The 22,122-nt window shown below is 36.7% G+C and overlaps 1 protein-coding gene across 1 annotated transcript in view; it reads left to right on the forward strand.

Annotated features, from left to right (window-relative positions):
- The first annotated feature begins 2,200 nt into the window (after positions 1-2,200).
- The window catches only part of SNTG2 (syntrophin gamma 2), a 214,003-nt gene continuing 194,081 nt past the window's right edge, over positions 2,201-22,122 (forward strand). The window contains exon 1 of the mRNA XM_015816873.1: positions 2,201-2,606. Within this exon, the coding sequence (XP_015672359.1) occupies positions 2,201-2,606 (406 nt within the window). The remainder of the gene's footprint in view (positions 2,607-22,122) is intronic.

A 22,122-nucleotide genomic window follows, 5' to 3' on the forward strand; every position in this document is an offset into this window, starting at 1 on the left:
GGCTCTTTTTTCTAACTAAGGACAGGGCGAGGCTGCTTTGGACACTAGTTTTGGAGAAGGGAGGCCTGGCTTCCGTTTAGGCATAGCCAGCCACCGGGAGCACTAGATAATTTATTCATTTATTCACCTCACTAGACACAGCATGAGGTGAATAAATGAATAAATTATCTAGTGCTCCGCGGGCCGGCTTGAAACGGCCACCGGGCCGTATACGGCCCGTGGGCCGTAGTTTGCCCATTGCTGGGCTAGACAGATCTGGGCATGGTGAAAGGCATTAGTGCCCCAACTTAGAGTCTGGAATTTATTGGAAGGGAAGCAATGTGAGAAAGTTGAATCTAATTTAATATTAATGAGTCTTATTACTTATAATGCATGCTAGTGAGTGAAGCATGTGAAGGGTACTTTTGCAAACTACCCCACCCTGCAGTTGCTTAAAGTACTCAAGCTTTGTATTTTCGTGACTGAATGACATGATTCCTGAAGAACCTTCCTATAAATCTGCTTCACTTTAGAAACAAATCCAGCAAAATTGGTTTCCATGCCAGTGTATAAAATACAACTTGTCCTCATTTAGAATCATAATTGGTCGTTAAATTAGAACTGTGCTTGTGATCTTACTTCAGCTTTCCTTTGCTTCACAGATCTACGAAGGCTTTAAATCTGAGGAATGATCATAAAGTTACTTTTTCATCACAATTGTAATGTGATTGGCACAGCAACCAAACAGGACAGGTACAGACTTCAGCGGATAGTTAGGACTGCAGAAAAAACAATCACAATCATCCTTCCTTCCATCGAGGATCAGTACACTGCACGAACCAGGAAGATTATGTCACATCCTGGACATAATCTGTTTCAACTCAGGATGCTGCTATAGAGCATTGCATGCCGAAACAACCAGACATATAGTTTTTTCCCCCTGTGCCTCCACACTGCTGAACATTTAATTCCCATTTCTCATCTTTTCTCATCTTCTCATCTTTCCTACTATCTTCTCCTATTGGTTTCTTATGATTTATCAATTATTGTTTGTAACTTATCAATGATTGTAACTATGATTATGACCTATGACCTATTACTTGCTGTGAGCTTATGCACTGGAGACAAATTCTTTGTGTATCCAATCACACTTGGTCAACAAAGAATTTTATTCCATTCCATTCCATTCCATTAATTGTGAATGGTCACTAACTAGACAGTCTCTAAATGAACTGCACCATTATGTGGATAGGATGCCTAGATTCTTCAAGAAGTGGGTTTGGAACAGCTGCAGTGACTTAATCTAAAAAATACAGTTGTGGCTTCCGGTTCCGGTTTTCCGACACTGGCAGACATGTGGAGAGATTCCTCTCCCCGCCATCCGGTTTTTCTCCTTCGGAAGACCCTGGGAAGGGTCAAAGGTCACCCTGGAGGGGCGACCACCATTGGGGGGGACTCTTGCTGGATCATAGGGGGGGTGGCAGCCTCTCCGTTGATCTGCAGTAACTCCCCAGGACCGAAGACGAAAAGAATGGCCATTAACATAGCCCCTCACTTGGTCAAACCAGCTGAAAGCCCAAAGCACCAACTAAGCATGAAGAAGCAACTGGAGGAGTTGGGTGAGACCCTATCTTTCCTTTTTTCCCTCCCAACTACTTTCCTGTAAAATTTTTTGAAATACCCCTTTTCCCCAGCTGAATTTCGCAGCTCTTGCTCACTTGGGAATATAAAGCCAAGAAACACACACATAAAAAAAAGGAACAACAAGATTAAATGACTACGTACCTGGACTTGTAATATCCGGATACCTGGACTCCCTAAAAGCTCTGTATCTTGACAAAAACTTACTTTTTTGTTAACCCGGGGAAAAAAATGGAATGTTCTTTGTTTCCTCTCTTGAACTGGAAAAAAGCCCTATTTTGTATGTTTCTGGGGATATCTAGTGGTGAAAATTAGCTACAAGTGGAATATTTTTTTTCTGACTGGGAGATCTCTGAGACTAAAATTTGTCCTTGACAGCAACCAAAAGATAAGAACTTGAAAATAGTGGTGGTGAAAATAGTTCTTTATAGTGGAGGTGGACAGTTATTGACTCTTATTAAAAAATGGCTTCCACTAAAAGATTCTTAACATTACAGAAATGGAGGAATACCACCCACAGCTTAATGTCAAACTTATACTTGAAAAAATTCTAGAGGCTACTGAACTAATGAAGTCTACAATGAAAGACTTACATGCCACTTTAAAGCCACAAAAGGCAGCTTTAACCCCATTAGAGGAACCCACACTTCAAAAAGCAATAGAAGAAGGAACTAATAACAAAGTGGAAGAATGTCAGGAACAATCTACTCAGACCTTTAATACTCAAAGCTTGACCTTATTTAAAGACTTGACAACTACAACAGCAACAGAAACTGATCAAAGCAATGCTAAGATGGAACTTCCAGAGGATTTACGACAATACACTGAGATTTCAGATAATCTAGATGATCCAAAAACAACTACAACATCGAACATGAATCTTCATTTACTTCAGTTGAAATTAGAAGAAGATCAATCTGAACGCATGATAAACACATTAACTCAGATATGGAGATTTAAATCATTGGGTCAACAATTTAACGACTGTGAAGGGACTGGCTTCCTTGATAGGCTGATGATTGGATGGTCTCACCTGTTTCAAATGATATATCCAGGAAGGAAGGGAGAGCCATTTGAGGCCCAAAAAGCCTTTTTATGGAAGCCGGCTTGGCATAAAAGGAAGGCCAGAGTTAGATTTTAAAAAAAATGGTTTTCTTTGTCTGATATCTAATGGAAGAGCTTTAAACTTTATCTAATGAGCTAAGGAGACTTTAAAAAATATTATTGGATTTAATAGTTAGATTTATACCTATAAGGGAAATAAATTAGTTATTTAAATAATTGTTTTGAATTATAAATAGAAGATGGATTCAGAGGATAAAGGTTATTTTATGAGTAAGCGATGATATTAAAATGAGAATTAGAATATGATGGTGAAATAAATTAAGAATTTATTGGAATAAACAATAAGTGTATCTTAGAGATGATACTATTTTGTATGAATTAAGGGAACCGTGGGCTATCCGAAATCTAAACATTATTGGACAGTAATCCAACTGGAATACTCTAATTGAAACCAGACAAAAGTTAAAAACAGAATTTGGAGATATATAATCTAAAAGCTGTTTATAAATATTTTAAATGATTGAGTTATAACTAGCAACCTACCAATTTGAATTTGTTATAACGATTAAGGGAAACAGGGGAACTTTTTGATGATGTAAACTTATATATGTATGGATAAGCGTGTTATTGGACTATGCATTACCCAACCACCATGTTGCTTCCTTAAATACCTGAAGGTTTGTAAAAATAGAAAATTAATAAAACTTGCTATATAATAAAAAATACAGTTGTCTCTGAAGGGGCTCTTCTGTTTTGGAGTTGGCTTTTACAGCAATCAAAGGGAGACAGCAAGTTTTTAAACATAGTTCCAGATTGAATAAAAGCTAATCAAGCTTATAGGAGAATACTCTGCAGTTAGCTGTGTTGTACTGTACATTATATTGCTGCTAAATACTAAGCCAGACTAACGTTACTTTAAATCCAGTCAGATACTAATTTTAAAATGCAAAATATAAATCTGGTTCTTGTTGGAAGTCAATAAATAAATTATTTTACGGCAAAAAAAATTCAATTGATATGAGCATTACATGTTCTTATCACTAATAAATCTGAGATCTAGCAGCTATATAAAATATCTGGACTTTTAAAAGTTTCCCAGTGGACAGACCTCAGGTCTCATTTGGCCACATCCAAGACTGACCTCACTGAATTATCTTTATTTCTAATTTTCTTAGCATGGCAGAAAAAAGACTTTTACTTTAATACTGGGGTCCATAACCTCTGATTTTTTTTTCTCAGTTTCTAGTTTGTGTTCCACTACTATCATTCAACAAGTTTATTGCATTAATTGTTTATGAACACTTACAAGTATTTGAAGGCCACAGTGGGGAATATTTTATTTCAAAACATTGACATAAATAGTTAATTTATTCTTCAATTTTTATGGGAAACATGTGGACATAAGAACTGCTGTGTTCACTAAGATTGGGACTGTGGCTATCATTACTGTTGAAAGAAAAAGTCTTCATCAGGGTCCAGTCCAAGCCAGGAATAAACAAAATGGAGACTGCTTTAGAAAGAAGGTTGTAGTTTATTGAAGAGCAGAACCAAAAGACATGTGGTTCTGGAGCAGCTGACCACATGTTGCTGGAAGTGGTGGGTTTTTATACCTTCTTGGACTTTTGTGTTTGGAGTTGTTTTTGTGGCATGAACTTTGACCTGAGGTTCAGTGTGCCCTTTTAGTATTCTGATGGTGGTGGGTTAATCCTATTATGTCCTAAAGGTCATGTCTTGCTTCCCTGGGGTTGTGGCTGATGAGTATATCATGTGTTGGATTTTTTGGGTGAGGGGTTGTTGGTTCTAGGGATCTTTGTCTTTCTCCAGCTTGACCGATTGAGAATCCACCATAGATGGGTTGTCCTTTGTCTTCCTGCCTAGAGACTAAGTCAATCAACTTTTGTCACGCATCTTCCCCTGGCCCACTCAATGTAAGAAACAGTGTACTCAAGGTTCCAATGTGACTGTAGAACCAATTAATGGTGCTGCCTTCATCCATGCGATGCTCCTGATGAGTAGTTCACTTAGTGACATGTGTCTCACTTAGCGACAGCAAGTAGGACCAGTAAGAGCGCGTCCTGCTCTGGTCAATTCAACTGTGGTGGCAAGACCAACTGAATGGTAACAGCCAGTTCACAAATAGTTCACTTAGTGACGTGTGTCTCACTTAGTGATGGCGAGACCAACTCAGTGGTAACCACCAAACTTACATGTGTTTCGCTTAGTGACGGCAAAACCAACTCAATGGTAAGATCCAATGCACATGTAGTTCACTTAGTGATGGTAAGACCAACTCAATGGTAACAGTCAGGTTGCATGTGCTTCACTTAGTGGCGGATAACAGTCAGCACACTTCACATTCAGAGTGGTCGTGAGACCCTGCTTCCAAGAAGGCAGCTTTGCCTCTGGTGCCTCTGCTTGCAGGCCTGAACGCCCAGAGGCTGAATAGAAATTAGCATATAGATTGAACTAAAGTGGCAGCTATGTTGAATCCGTACTAGATGCAATAATTAGTCCCCTTTTAGATATAAATAGGCAATGATATTGGGCGACCGCTGCCGGCGAAAACAAAAGAAAGCATCTCCAAGAAAAAACAACACAGTCGCTGCCTTCCCTGCAGCGTGACCTCGTGGCGCCCAAATGGTGACCGCTGCCGGTGAAAACGAAAGAAGGCATCTCCAAGAAAAACAACACAATCGCTGCCTCCCCTGCAGCGTGATGGCGTGGCACCCAAAATGGCGGCCGCTGCCGGGGAAAACAAAAGAAGTGACTCTAGCCGACGGCCGGGGGCAGCCAACAATGAACAATCCGAAATCGCTTGAGAACCTGCAAAGACAGGCCTCCACATGCTCCCAAACAATGCGACAAAAGAAAACGAACAAGGGAAATGATCGCGCCTCCACGAGGCATCCGCCGGTGCCTGCTAAACAGGCTGCCTACCAGGGTGAGTTGGAGGCTCCTATATGGAGCCTCAATCCCTGAAACAGAGTGATTTAACGCTGCGCTATTAAGGCACAGAGACTGGACAAAAATCCACCATTGATGGAAATAAGTAAAAGGGAATACTACCTGATCTCTCTCTGTCTAAAGATTGAGCCAATCTTACCACGTCTCGTTATGGCGAAGACTAAGTCGAAAATGGGCTCCTGGGCCAGGGGAAGAGGCATGGCAAAAGTTGATTGACTTAGTCTCTAGGCAGGAATCCATCTATGGTGGATTCTCCATCGTCATGCTGAGAAAAGGTGTTCAGGTAAGACAACGCCCCTTCTAATCCCATCAGCTCTAAGCTTCCTGGCTCCAATCTTTCTGAAAGGATTATCAAATCTCCATTTCTACAGAGCTGGCCTCTGCTTGAGGCAGAGGGACTTGGGATGGTGGTGGTTTCTGACTTTTAAGATTTTCTCCATTATTCCTTTGGGAAAATATAATATTCTTCCTTTTTAATATTCCCCAAAATATTTCTTTCTTTGGGGGTTCTTTCTCTGGGGGAGGGGTGCTATCTTCCTACTTTACCATTATTTTTCATTCTATTAATACTATTGCTTGTTTCATTGGTTTTATTTTTCTCCTCCTCCTTCTGAAACATGGCTACCATTCCAACTGTAATTGTATTGCATTCCTCTGCAGATCAGTTCAGTTTGGTAATATATAAATATACAAAGATACATTACTTTAAAATACAATTTAAAATTAAACATTTCAATATTGAAAATGAAGACATTCATATTATTTCTTAGATGCATGCAAGGCACTATCCAAATTGAACCCCCACATGCTTTCTAGAACATTTTGTTTTAATCAAATTTGCTGTATAGAACTAGACCAACAATCGACATTGCATTTTATTTCTGTATTGAGTACATGTCATTGTGCCCCACATCAAGGCTTAGAGAGGGTGGTTCTTGGGCACATTTTCCCAAGATAAATGCCATGTTCTCAGTAAGTGTATGTCCAACACTTAGTGCAGTGGTGGCGAACCTATGGCACGGGTGCCAGAGGTGGCACTCAGAGCCCTCTCTGTGGGCACACGCGCCGTCGCCCCAGTCCTAGGCCTTCAGCTGGGTTTTATAAAACCTTTTCGCGTTAGGCCTCCACTGCCGTATTAAAAAAAAAGGTTCAATCAATCAGTCAATTTCAACTTTTCGTGGAAAAAAAAGATCTTGCAAAGTTGGAATTGATTGATTGAACTTTTTAGTCCCACCCAGTGTGCCGTTACCACTGCAGCCATGCCCACCCAATGGGCCACACCCAGCCAATGGGCCACACCCACCCGGCACCCGACGATGCATGAGTGGGTTTTGGGTTGCAGTTTGGGCACTCAGTCTTTAAAAGGTTCGCCATCACTGCATTAGTGCATAGATGTTCTGAGCATTTTAGGGTGGTCTTGGTGAAAGCTCTTCCAGAAATTTGAAAATCTACCTTTGGGCACAACCATTACTGTTAAGATTATTCTCTAGTATTTCTGGGATTTTCTTTTTTTACTAAAAGCTATTTCTAACTCTGATATCACTGAAAAAAGTAAATTGAATGTAACAGTTTGATGTGGGAGTAATAAAACAATATATCCTCTTTAAGCTGCAAAAATATGAAATGTTGGACTCTGGATCAGGTTGACTAGAAAGTGGTTCCTCTGGGGTGAATTAGGGCAGAGTTCCTCCTCCTGCTGCTACAAAATCTCAGTGTGACTTTGTGATGAGCCTAGAATTAACTTCAGTTCCCTGTTGCTGCACAGCACAGCATAGCACAGCACAGCAACTCTTCACTGAATTTTTAAAAAGCAAAACAGCAGCATTTTTGAAGTATGCATTCTGTACAGTAAATTCTTTACAATATATTTGAAATTAACCTTTTTTTTCTTTAAAAAGAATGCTGACCCTTGAATAGCCAAGTTAAAAAATAGTTCCTTACTTCCTAGATAGCCATTTTCTCACCAAAGGTGAGTTTAAGGCAGAAAAACGTCAAATCAGCTTTGCAGAATTTTGATTTTCAAGTGCAATTATAACAAACATTTGTTTGTACTACTAATATGCCCCAACAATGGCAGAGATCTAAAACAATTATAAACAAGTTCAGGATGTAACAAAGAGGCAAACACAAGGACACATAAAGACAGGTGTCGCTTCCTAACTGTGATGATGTGCAAATGATAAGACATACATTGTGATGTGAACACTCTTCTGCATCTGAGTTACAGTGTTGTGTGCGGGTATGTAAGAGGCTGGGTTTATGTGTCACTTTTCCTCTTTCTTCCTCAGGATGCCCATATCTAACATTGGCTAATGTATTGTGTGATTTAAAAGTGAAAAGTTTAAAATTTAAAAATGCAAAATTATGTTGCTAAGTGAGACATTTTTAAGTGAGTTTTATCCCATTTTACAACCCTAACCCTAACCCTCTCCTCGGACACTCTATTACAAAGCCCTAAAGACCTGGTTTTGCCAGTGGGCCTGGGGAACCCAGAGTGTGATGGAGCTCATCAAATGCTTTGTTTGATTGTTATCACCAGAAGGGTTGGAGCGTGGCTATTACTTTTATTGTTTGTACATTGTTTTTTTTATCTTTATAAGCTGCCCAGAGTCACTGAGAGTGAGTGGGCAGTCATATAAATTTTCTAAAATAAATAAATATAAGGAGGGTGGGTTACACAGGATTACAAAGCATAGAAGATACATCAAAATCTACTTTAAATCGAGCCCTTAAAATATAAAAAGTATATATGAAAACAAGAAGGCAAAAAATTTAAAGGGAGGGATATGTACATTAAATGGATGTAGGAAACATAAAAGTTGGTAAATAGCAAACTAAATGTACCATAATATAAAGCACTCTTAAATAACAAACTGAATACGCATTAAAACTAGTTTACGGCCCAGGTCATAATTCTGATGGATTTTAAGCATTGCTACGCAAAACCCAACAACATATGTTGCTGCAGAATTAGTATCCTCAAGCACCTGTAGAACTGTCCTGTGTGCCCTGGGTATTTAGACAGTAATGGTGAGATGAAGCTATGAGAAATGTGTAATAGAGGTACTGAGGAGCACATGCTGTGTTGTTTCTGTATGTCCACAGTCACAGAGACATTATCTGTTCTGACAGGGAATTTTCTTGGCCTTCAAGAATAACTGAGGGGAGGGCATGACGTGTCAGAATAAAGAGCGTCTGATGGTCGGGTATTTAAAGGTTAATTAAGTATGCCATAGGGGGAGGCATACTTAATTAAGCTTGGATTCACTGGCAACAAAGGTTGGTGACCTTGCTAGGTCCAATTGGTGCTTGGTATCTACTATGTGCTATTTAATAAATTCTTTGGCCTGATCATGTCCCATTGCTGATAAGGGCTTAAAATTGTCCATACCATTTTTATTTTGAAGATACTTTTCAAAGAAATCTTATTAGTGTCTAGATCAGGGGTGTCAAACTGACGTCACATGTAGGCCATGCCCACCCAGGCTCCACGAAGGCAAAAATGTCACGATATGTCACGTGATGCGATCGAGTTTGACACCCGTGGTCTAGATACTTTTTATCATGGCAAACTACAGCAGTAGCTAACCTTATCCCAATATATATTTTTTTTCATTTTTATTTGTAATACCATTCTGAGTGACAGCAATCCACTGAGTTGGGAGTTCTAAATGTTTTGTTTTCTTTGATCAATGAAGGCAAAATCTGTTTTCAGGAGACAACTTACCACTACATTTTTTGAAATATGTCATAGCAAAACATTTTCTTCCAAATTTGCTTATTAAGATAAGTGGCAAAAATGAAAGTGAATATGTGTCAAAAGAAATTTGATTTTTTTTAAAAAAAATTAAGTGTGGATTTTGAAGAGTGTTTAGCTTTATTTTTTTAGTGCTTTCATGGCTTTAATTTTTGTGTTTATTTGTGTTGAATTTTCTATCTCAATAAAAGAACAAAAATGCGGTGGTTGCACTATCATGCTGGAATCCCTTTGCTGCTCTCTTTATTTGTAAATGTCAGTGGACAGATTTCTGTAATGAGACTTACCGACTCTCCAAATGTTATAACCTTGAAATGCAGAGACTGTTTAGCATAGTCTAATCAATACAATCTCATTTATCATCTCCTTGTGAAGCTTGGGACTGTTGCAGGCACAGAAATAGTATTTCTAACATTGAGAAGAGAAAGTTTGGGGGGGAGGGGGCAAGAAATTGGTAGAAAAATTTGGTTGTTCTCTATATAATATTTGAACAGAGCTGAAATTTGTTTTGGCAGCTAACATAGGCTTATTCCATTTCTTTTCAGAATAGAATATGATACGTTAACTAAGGAATGGAGAAACAAAAGTAAAAACTCAGTTGAGAACTTCAAGTCAGCATCTTTAGGGAACATCGTTTGTAATTAGTTACACAAGATAGACTGATTCACAGCAGCAGTGGGTAGTGCTATGTAGCTATCGGTGATATGGTGAACAAGCCGTGAATCAGAAATGTTGCATTTATAGTATAGCATCTGCCCATATCTCCATTTATGCTCCTTTGTAAATGGAGTAAGAGAGTAATTCCTTAGGACTATGATAACCATATGAAAATCTTTCAGAGATGGGACAAGTTCTTTAGATCCACTGACATGATTCAATAGTGTTGGGACAGAAGCCGCTTCAGTCACTTACTTCAGCAGATGATTTTTAGCATATGACAATTAGATGGGGAAACCCTGTTGGTTTTATAAGATTTCTTGAAAATACTCACTAGCACGTCTTTTGAGGACATTTGGTTGATGTGGGAAAATATTTTCATTGGTTCCAATCTTATTTGGCTGAAAGTTTAGAGACACTGCTGGGAAATTATTGGCCTTGGACGTTTTAGAATCCCTTTGGTTTTCTCCTCACTGCATCTGAATGAAGTTGATGGAAGTCATCTTGGGCTTGCGGATGGATCCTATTACTGTGCTGAAAGTATCATGTTATTCTTTCCATTTTTCCCTTGTAAATGATGATCTGTAACTGTGGAAGATGTGGCCCACTGGATGCTTGAAGGGATTTGATTTGGATAAGAAAATTATTGCTCAATTCAATGCAGTTACAATCCCTGTTTGTATTGGGAATGGGGTTTGTTCTAGATGCAGTTGGAAAGACCTAGAATTGCAGTGGAGGGCTGGTGGTTGCTTTGACCAAGAATACTTTTGCCTCACTTTGACTGGGATACCAATTTCATCTCTTTCTTGGTTAAGTTGAACGTGGTTATAGTGATCTCTGCTTCAATTAGAATATTGTAGTTCATTTTATTTCAATACCTTCTCAACTGAAGAGATTGGGGAAATGGGTGGGTGAATTATTGTGTCTCATGAACTACAGAGATAATAAATTCTAACCATCTACACTGGCTTCACATTTTTTTCTGATTTACAAAATTTTAAATGACTTGGAGTTAAAGTAATCCATTTTCATCATATATTTGAAATATTTTGTAACTGCCCAATAATATTGCAATAAATCAAAAAACACGAAATGCTAGAAAAAAAATAACAGCAAAATATTGTATACAAAGTTTGTCACCTCTAATAGTCCAAGGAAAGAGATTGAGGGGCTCTAGAAAGAGATGGTCATCTAGGGCAGCCCTATTAGAGTACATTGTAGTCACCAGCTGAGTGGTGATCAGAGCATAAGTTACTATTGCCAGGATATCCTGCTCGAGTTTAGACCCTGTTACTAAGTTTATTTCCCCAAATAATTGTGTTATTTTATATATGCTAATAAAAATTTAAGTGGCAGCAACTCACTGGCTAAACAAAGTTTAGTACCTGGTTTAGTACTTGGATAGGAGCTCCCCTCCCCTCCAGGAATTCCCAGTATATTGGCTAGATTTGAACATCCATAAGAGATTATGGAAGAAAACAATACTACAAAATACTTTCCTTAATGCTACTAAGAAAACTCCCTGGGTGCAGTCACTAGGAATCAACCTCAATTTGTCAAGTGGTCATGATTTCCTGGAGGAAAGATGGGATGAAAATCTAAAGTACACACACACACACACACACACACACTCAGATAGACTGACTCAATCAATACTGGAAATGGTACATGTATGGGGAAAAAATTGAATAGAACTTTTACTTTGGTTGTTGTCTGTCTTCTTTTATCTGAAGCCCAGTTCTTGAACTTTATACCAGATCAGTCTGAGGACAACCAGATTATACAATATGGAGAACTAACAAAATGTTCCAGCATTTTTTTTTCTACTTCCCTGTAATATTTTGTTACCTTCCTATTTGTTTGCTTATTTGTTTATGACAATCCTGGTAGGCAGATAAGCACTTTAAATACTTTTAATAAATATGTATATTTTTGGTGAGAAAATGCACATTTAGGCTTTATACATATGAATAGGAATGATTAGTATTTCAAGTTACTGTGGGCATGGTATTGAATTAAAAGTAAAAAGAAATAGGTAAATGATATGAACTGGAAACAGATTTGCCTTTCCTGGAGAGGTTATATCACATGGGGAAATTTATATATCTCCCAAATGAAAAATTGATTTAAAAAAAACAAAACTCACCCGTTCATATGCAATAAACTTTTTTTTTGCAGAAAAATGTTTAGTGGTTATTGCTAGAAATATTAGATGGTGTGCTATAAATATTTTATTTATTCTGATTATCTTTTATATGGTATGATAGTTTATCTCATATCCTTAAAGAGACTCATACATACATATAGTTAAGCATAAATGGAGATTATACCTTTTTCGGCTGGGATCAATTCAGCTAACACTATCATATTAAAGTATAAAAATAAATTTATCAGAGTTATGCTTGGTGTTTTCTTGAGCTTGCTTTTACTATGTTTATAGATATATGTATTGTACAATGGCTTTAACATTGGTGTATAAAATTAATAGAAAAGACGAATATATCTTGCAATTTTAGATATTCAACTGGAGATTTCCATCTCTCTGAAACTTAACTTATATCTATACAAATTAATATGACTCATGTAATATGAAATAACAAAAATTAAGGAATTAAGCTGAAATAAAGACATAGCATTTAATGAAGTTTCGAAGTAATTTGTTCAATAAAATAGAAAAGTTTGTTTTTGAGAAATGTACAATTGTTCTGAATGTTAAGTCTTTGGGTACAAAATAATTTTCTAAGCCTGTGTAAATACAGTTTTTCAAAAAAAAAAAACCGAAACATAGAATATATTCAGAGAATAAACAGAGAATATAAGTTGCTTTGTGAAAATTTATTCATTATAAAACATCATTAAACATGGGATAATGAGGTTGTGTTTTGGTCCTGCACTGTAGAGCGAGAAGAGGATTGCTGATATGGAATCTGTCATCTCAGAAATACTGTATGTTACTTGTCAGGATTACTGGTTAAATATATCGGTCTTCCAGATGCTAGAGTAATTACTAATTTTTATAGGGAACAGCTAACAAGTGGCAAATTAACAAAATATGTTGATTATTTGTAATAATGACACAAACCATTCCTGATCACATATTGCAAAGCATCAGCAACTCTCAAATAAAAAGGAGGTTTTCCTAGGCTGAGCTAATTGGGATAGTCATGGAACAGTATTCACTGAATAAATACAAAAAGTAAAAATTGTTTTCAATGCACGCTTTTTAAAGAAGTGTCTTCTGGAACCACACATAGACATAGGTGGCAAATACATACGGATATATGTGTGTGTGTGTGTGTGTGTGTGTGTGTGCATACACACATACACACACACACACATACACAGTTTTTACAGAAAGACCTTTTGAAATCTTTTCATGGCTTCTCTAATGTCTTAATGAGTTTTTTTCAGAAATGCACAAAATGGTACCATAATCTCATGAATTTACTTACAAGATCAGATTAGATCTATCAAGGTTGATGTTCTGTTATCTACTGACCACAACTGTTACTTGTCAGTAATTGAGCTGTTATCATAGCCCAGTTTAAATTCAAAGAGCAAAATAGTGATACTTTATAGTACTCTCAATAGGCAAATTTCTGATTTGCCACCACATACCATATCTGTTGCTCATGTACTGAAAAAAATGTGTTGATTTCTGAATTTCAAGGCTAGATTCTTGAATAAGAATAATCATTATTAAATAATTATTCAAGACTATCACCACCATAACCAGTGTCCATGGACAAGCCACTGGACTACCAGGTTGTAGAATGGTGCTGGTAAAGGGCTTGAGCAAATGGTAAGATTTTCTTAAGTGTTGTATGTAGAATGGACGTGGTGGCCAAGACCTATAATGCGTGGGTTGATTTAGAAGGGGATTTTCTTTGCTTTTTAACTGGGACATCTCAATTTTAGGACTTATTTCCCAAGTCAAAAAAAGCAGGTAATTGTATTATCAGTTTTTAGTAATAATGGAGATGGCAACTCTGAGAACGACAGAAAAGAAAACATAGGGACTGTAGTCTAAACCAGAGGTCCCCAACCTTTTGGGCACCAGGGACCCGTTCTGTGGAGAGAGGTTTTTCCGCGGACTGGAGGGGGCATGGTTTTGTGTGCTGCCTGCATCCCGCAGATGGGGCTTTGCTTGTTTGTGCGGACCAGTTGCTGGCATGCTGCGGCCCAGTACTGGTCCATGGACCAGGGGTTGGGGACCCCTGGTCCAAACCATGTAGTTGTAACTTTGCTAGTAGAAGGTATTTCTTCCAGCAGCCCTTTGGGAGATGTGATTGAGGTTTAGGAATGAGGTGCAAAGATACACTGAATCCCTTCTGATTGGCTGCCTGAGACATATGCCTCAGGCTCATGAAAGTCTTCTAATGGATTTTATAATCAAACTGTTTTTCTTCCCCCCCCCAACATTATTTATGTGTCATTAGACAACTGTTTTGGAACAGCTTCACTGTTATCTTGGCTCCAAAGTTTTTAAATCGGTATTTTATTTTATGCAATAACACATTTTTGCCTATTTCAAAAACAGAACAACATTTGAAATAGCATTAAATGCTCATGTAGGTTCTTCCAGGTAGGATTTTAACAGTACTGAAGGGATGGACAGGGGAGCAGACCAGTACAAACATTTGTTAGTGGTTGAATGGAGATGCTCTTAATGGGTCCTTTTGAGACGTAGCCTAGTTTTATGTAAGATATATATTACAAAAATTAGGGGTTTTTTTCCACACATTGATTAATGCTTATGACATTTATTTGGGCTATATTTAGATCAGTTGTGTGCCCTGGTTTGCCAGTTGTAATAATTTAAATCCCAATTTGCCAGCATTTGTTTTGCATCTGGTTTTTTTTATCTATATGGAATTGGGCATGTATCATGATGTAAATATATGCCTCTTTCACTTAGAAAAGTGTGTAATATAGTGTTACCTTGCAACCATTCTATATTATATGCATAGTGTATGCTTTTTAATTTTCATTTTTTAAAATTGTCTGCTTTTTGCTTTCATGTTGCCTTTTCCCCTCACTCTGTTGCTAATAAATCTAGATATGTATTTTTGTGTACTTTAGACTGCCCTAATATTTTAAATTCTGAAAATTTTAAAACTCTGAAAATACATATAGCATTGGAATAGACTATTTAACCATTGTATTGCTTTCAAGGTTTTGCAATATTTCATGTGCATTACCTAATGATAATTTGTGAAACATTCAGATGTCACAATTCAAACAAATGAAATGATAAATATGTAAAATGTTATACAGAGACTTTTGTTGCATCAATAAGTCATATCCTATATTTCTGTTCCTGGATGGTCCACATCTAGGGCATCCTATGTGGAAATGTAATATGTGGATGACTTTGGAGAATGGGGGGGGGGAGGAGATACTGCCCAGGAAACTAGGAAGCAATCACACAACAAGGTGAGCCCCCCCCCAGTGGTTTAATAGTTAGAGAAAGAAATTTAGGAAGGACCAACTCTAATGCATCAGCTAAAAGTGGTGACAGGATGTTTGTGCTTTCACTTGCAAAATTCTGTAAACTTAGCCTTACAGTAAAATAAAATTAGTACTGTTTCCTGTTTGGTTTGCCTGGAAGGTTGGCAGGAGTGAATTAGGTCTGTTTCAGAATATTACAGTTCTTTAACAGCTAACTTTGATGAATTCTGATCAGAAAAAAATGTTCAAAAATTATAAACTTAGTTAGCTATCAATGTTACATTCTGTGTAGTCTATAGCTATTTAGTGCAACTCAACAACAGCCAACTAATAATTTTTAACTTCACTTTCAAATGATTTTCACTGTACTCTGTATTCTGCAATTTAATTTTTAGTAATTAGGTTATTGAACTGCCATAATAGATGTCAAGAAGAGAAATAATGCATATAGTCAGCATAATTTCATGGTTTTCAGATGCGATTATATTTTACTTAGATCGGGTCATGACTGACTTCATGACTTCACCCATTTAATTAAGTCAAATGTCTAAAATGGAATAAAATTGCTTGGTTAAATTGTCATTTCTTAATAACATCATGGGATGTTTTATTTTGTTAGTCATCTAACAGAAGCTCTTCATTTTATCTAATACAACATGACAGGTTTACTTACTGCAAAAAAAATCATTAAATGTACCTGCAGTGACCTTACAGTTATGAAAACTTTATGTATTTTAAAACTATATTGAAACATTCCATACTTTTTAGACATAAACACAGCTTCGAATTTTAATTTGTTTATTCTTCACTCATTCTTCCTACATAGATGTTTCCCAAGCTGTTGTTTCATATGCTTTCTGCCTTAAAGTGGCAGAAACTTTTACCAGTCATCTTCTGCAGCTGCAATCAGGATGGGCTCTGCAAGTTACCTCTGCTGCTCTTTGAAATGATACTATATATACATACCACAGATTTAGGCCAGTTCAGCTATATGGCCTAAATATTAATTATATTAATTATTGTTAGTATAATTCAACTTTTGGAAGCAAGAAAGACTCCCATTAGGGAGAGACTGAGGACGAGGCAATAGTGAAATGGTCTGTGCATAATCATCAATGAACACTTGGCTTGAGTGATTGATTTATGAGTTATTTATACAGTATATATTTATACAGTATATTTATACAGTTATACAGTAGTGAAAAAAGGAGGTGCAGATTTGGAATCTTTACCAAAAGAGTGTAAATTCATAAAGCATTTTCAAGTCTTTTTTTAAATAAAATGTAAAAATGCTTTACAGTTTTCTGGCATACTGGCCAGCCTTAAAAACATGTATGAAAATAAGAAAATTATGAACTTTTAAAATGAATGCAGTGAGGAGACAATATTAAAAAATAAGATGGTTAATTTAATATCTGTCTCAGCTTAATTGTAAAAAAAATATTAATGATAGAGTTATCAAGCTAGAAGACGAACTTTAGGAGAACCATATTTTTTTCTGCAATTGGTAATTTAGCACATGTAACACTGCTGCTCTGTGAGCTCCATTGATTGCCAATATGTTTCTGGATGCAGATCAAGGTTCTGATTGACACCTTAAAAGCTCTTCATAGCTTGGGCCCAGGTTACCTGAGAGACCAATTTCTCCCAGTAGTTTCTACACTTCGAATCCAATATGGCAGCAAGGGTATGCTCTGGGTTCCATCAATCAAGGAATATCAACTGACAAGAATCAGGAGACATGCTTTTTACTGCTGTAACATTTTGGACCAATTAATACTTCCTTAAAATTTGGGCAAAAGTCATATATAGAGTCTTACTGTTATATCTGCATTTATTAATAATTATGGGATGGGTCTAAACTAGAGTATTACTTTTTAAAACATAATTTTATTAAAGATTAAATTAAACAAATAGAAAAATCTAATGCAAAAAATACATAAAAAAGAAGAAAAATATTTAGAAAGTGCAACCCTTCTAAAATATGAAAAAAGAAAATATAAGAAGAAACGTTTCCTTTTAATCTCCAGTAAGTATATTCTGTAATAACAATTCATCACTGTCTTTTATAATAGAACCAGATACCTCTTCATTCCATACTTCACCACATTCTCTGTAAACTCATCTCTAAATCTTCAGGTCTCCTTCAGCAAAGATCCAGTAAAAAATGACAAAAATACCTAATAACTTAAGTATATAGTCCCCCTTTCCATTTAGTCTATGTTCCCCTTTGCCTGTCTCTTAACAATTAAACATTGCAAAAAAGGAATTAAAAACTATTAAATATCAAAAATAACCACCCATTTAGATACCAAAAACTAACCCAGTAACCCATTAGGCATTTCCAAAAGAAAAACTCCAATCTAGATTCAACATCATCAGAAATTTAACTCATTTAACCATAATCAGATAACCTAATTTTATATTTTTTCTTTCTTCCTCCCAACCACTCTTAAGTCCCATAAATAAAATTCTGACTCCTGTTTTCATCTAGTATCTTTTCTTCTTCTCTCAAAATTAATATCTTTCAAGTACACGTAGTTTCTATAAAGTAACTCCAATAAATCTGTTACATTTCAATTTAAAAGGATAATCCACATCTTTTTCATTTTTAAATTATCATCCAATTGTATTTGTAAATCCAATAAATCTATCTTAGTTTTCTCCAGAGGGATTTGTTCATCTTCAGTAGTAACTTCTGATTCCAGTAAAGAGTTAAAAATTTCAAACACTTCATAGGCTCATAAATCAAATGTTTCCTTTAAAGTAGCCATCTTGTGCTTTGGTAATGGACCTTCAAGGTTTTGTTTTAAAATTGGTATGTAAAACAAGACAGCTTTCCCACACAAGAGGCTCTTTCTAATTAACTTCACACTCTTTAAATCAGTTTCACAAAGCCTTAGCATTTCTAAAGGAACACTAAAATCACCTCTTTGCTGTATATTACAAAAGATTACAAAATAAAGATTTTACAAAGCTGGAAAGAGTGGTGTTCTTTTGTTTTAAACAGATTGAATAGAATCTAACTCAGCATCTTATAAACTTGTTGCTTCAAAGCTTTTTCAGTCTTTGAACAGCAATAAGAAAGTAAAACTCCACAGTGATTTTAAAAAATGAGATTTGGTCAAACCTAGGATCCTAAAGGGCTGCATTTATAGCTCAAAGCATGATGGAACCCGCAACTTCCAGCTGATTACAAGTGGCTGCAAAAGTGACAGTTTCTGCTTTCTGCTCACAAAAAATCAGCTGAAATACATATGGATAATTCTTTCTTTCTTTGTCTCAAAGGTGCTTTTCCAGGAGGCAACTGGATTTTCTTGTTTTTCTTTGAATATGTTTTTTTTAAGACATTTCACTTCTCATCCAAGAAGCTTCTTCAGCTCTGACTGGATGGTGGGGAATGGAAGGATTTATATTCCCTGCAGATAGCTGGTCATTTGCTTTCTTTTAGAAAGTCATTGATGCCATTTGGAGGTTTATTATTACCGTACTGAAAAACCTTTCTTTCTTTCTTTCTTTCTCTCTCTCTCTCTCTCTCTCTCTCTCTCTCTCTCTCTCTCTCTCTCTCTCTCTCTCTCTTTCTTTTTCTCCCTCCCTCTCTGCCTCCCACTTACTCCATTTGACAAACTAAATGTTTTGGTGTTTGCTGATGTTTATTAAATAAACATTAAGCTATATTTCTTGCTAGCTGAACTGAATGGGATATGTACTTGCTCTGATCTCCCATATAGGAAGCGACTGGGAATCTGCTGCTTCAAATGAAACCGGAAATTATCCTGCAGACAATGCTCCTGCAGAAAAATTCAGGAAGTCCATATCTAAAATACTGTTATTATGTATTATTATTTATTAATATTTTCAGACTTCACAGTGTGGCTTTATCAGTCTAAGGTGTATAACATATACAGTATGTGTGTATGTGTATGTATGTATGTATTCAAAAACTTTAAGGAATTACTGTTGTTAAGACTAGTATTCAGGCACCACAAACTTTGGAATATTACTTTACATTTTCCTCCCTTCCTTACTTCTTTTAGGGCAGTGGTTCCCAACCTTTTCTATACCCCGCACTCCTAGAACGCTTCTGATATATTCTCGCACCCCTTACAAAAGTTCAAAATAACAGCAACAAATTATGCATATACACTATAATTTTGAAAACCCGAGTTTTTGCACCCCCTGGAATATCATCTCACACCCCTGGTTGGCAACCTCTGTTTTATGGATTAGATTTTTAACACACAGCAAATGCAGTTAAAGGAAACTCTTGTTGCATATGGACAAGGTTGATCTGAAGGTGGTTTGGAATTTTAAAACAGCTCCATTATGCTGTCAGATGTTTATAAAGTACACCACTCAGGAAACAAAGGGAAGTGAATGAACTTGTTGACAGTTTAAATCAAGTTCCTGCTGTGGCAGTAACTAGTTACGGCAAAAAGCCAATTTTGTCCTACTTAAGAGGGCCTAAGAGTACCTTTCTGTAGTACCTATTTTTTTTCTTTAAATAAAATATAAAATGGCAAGAAAACAGTATTGATTTTTGTAAATATATGTAGAAAGCCATTACAAAAACATGTTACTAAGATCCTTTTAAGCTTTATACTAGTTCAGAAAATTACAAGAATGAATTCTTTGGTCCTGAAAGTGCTAAAGTAGTTTATGTTCAAGTGATTTTGAAGAGGAAGTGTTATAGACATTATTACTATTATGGTTAGCTGGAGAGTCAGCCAGTTATTTAGACTGGATTTGGCATTTTTATCCATCGATCAAATCCTTCCCAAGGACCCGGGATAGGCAGATTGTTTGCTTTGTTTGATAGTGTTAAAGGTATTGTTACAGAATGTAAGCTGTTCCAAGTGAAACTGCCTTTTACAATTGATTGATGGTGATTTTGTAAAGGCGGATAGTGTTCATGTGGTGTTCCAGATGTTTTGAGATTGCATCCAAGATTCGTATTACTATTGATACTATCTTTCAGTTCTTTTGCCATAGTCATTCTATTTGTATTTGCAGGTCTTTATATTTTGTGATTTTCTCCAATTCTTTGTCTTCTGTTTTGCTGTCTCCAGGTACTGCAGCACCCACTATCTTATCAGCAATTTTTAAGTTTGGGGTATAATGCGCAAGTGCTTGTCTGTTTGCTATATATCATGCGATTGTTTATAGTGAATCTGTGTGATATTTTTGCAGCAGCTAACTAGGTAGTCGACTGTTTCTTCAGCTTCTTTGCTTTTTTCTGGGCTAGTTTGGTCTCCCCAGTACTCAGTAAGCTTTCTTGGTTTGGGTATACTTCAGTGTATCATCTTCACTGTCCTTTAGATTTTCTTCCAATGTCCCCCTTTTTTTCTTCAACTGTGTAATGTACTTGCAACATTCTATGCTCATCTATGCTCCTTGGTAAGTAGAGTCTGTCAATGTCACTGTGTGGATGAAGGGCATGATTCATTGTCATTATTGGGGGGGGGGTCTTCCTATCCAGGGCTTTTAGTCCTGCTTGAATCTAGTCCCCTATTTCAGCTATGTATCTAATGACTGGAATTGCCCAGGTGTTAATTGCCTTGATGGTATTTTCTCCACTGAGTTTGGACTTTAAAATCTTCCAAATGTAAATTTAAATTCCAAATTTAAAGCACCTGAGGGCAGTTGCAGAAATAACAGATGGAAGCTTATCAAGGAGAGATCCAACCTAGAATTAAGGAGAAATTTCCTGTCATGAGAGTAATTAATCAGTGGAACACCGTGTTTCCAAAAGTTACAGATGCTCCATCGCTGGAGGTATTTAAGCAGAGATTGTTCAGCCATTTATCCAGAATTGTATAGGGTCTCCTGCTTGAGCAGAGGTTGGACTAGAAGACCTCCAAGATCCCTTCCAACTCTGTTATTCTGTATTCACTTCTCATCTTCTCCTTGACTACAATGTGCTTGATGTCAGTTTGAGGGATGTTTGATTTTCATTATTTTTCCCTTGTCAGTGGTAAGGTTGTACCAGTCCAAATTCCATTGCAATATCTTGTCTGTGTATATGTTTCATGTTTCATGTAACATGTATGTTTCCATACAGCTTCTGATCATCCATGTAAAAGAGGTGGGTTAGCCTGCCAGATTTTTTTTAAGATTGCTAGCCTTGGCCTCATTTGTTCAGTATTGTTTACAAAGGAATCAGTACAATGACAAACAGTAGTGGTGAGAGTGAATCTCCCTGAAACATTCCTCTGTTGATATTAACCTCTCCTAGTCTATCACCAGTGACCAGCATCTTTGCTTCTATTTGGCCATTGATCTTTGCACAAAGCTTCTGATGTTTCTACTGATTCCTGATATTTCTAGGCACTTGATTTTCCAATCACGTGGCAAATGCCTTCTTATAATCAGCTCAAGTTAACATGCACGTTGGTCTCCTTCTCCTGCCGTTTTCCAAAATAATCTTGTCAGTTAGGAGCTGATCTTTTGTTTCTCAGCTGTTTTGGTAGTTTTCTTTCTGCTTTGCTGGAAAGAGAGCTTGTTTTCAACTGGGTGCTGTTGAACTGCATCAGCTACCACACCAATTAGCAATTTGAAAGATGTTGGTAAGCAGGGGCTGCCCCCTTTTTTTTGGCTTCTTCATTATC

The sequence above is a fragment of the Protobothrops mucrosquamatus genome, unplaced genomic scaffold, assembly GCF_001527695.2.
Source record: "Protobothrops mucrosquamatus isolate PMUCROS unplaced genomic scaffold, P.Mucros_1.0 scaffold515, whole genome shotgun sequence".
Lineage (NCBI taxonomy): Eukaryota > Metazoa > Chordata > Lepidosauria > Squamata > Viperidae > Protobothrops > Protobothrops mucrosquamatus.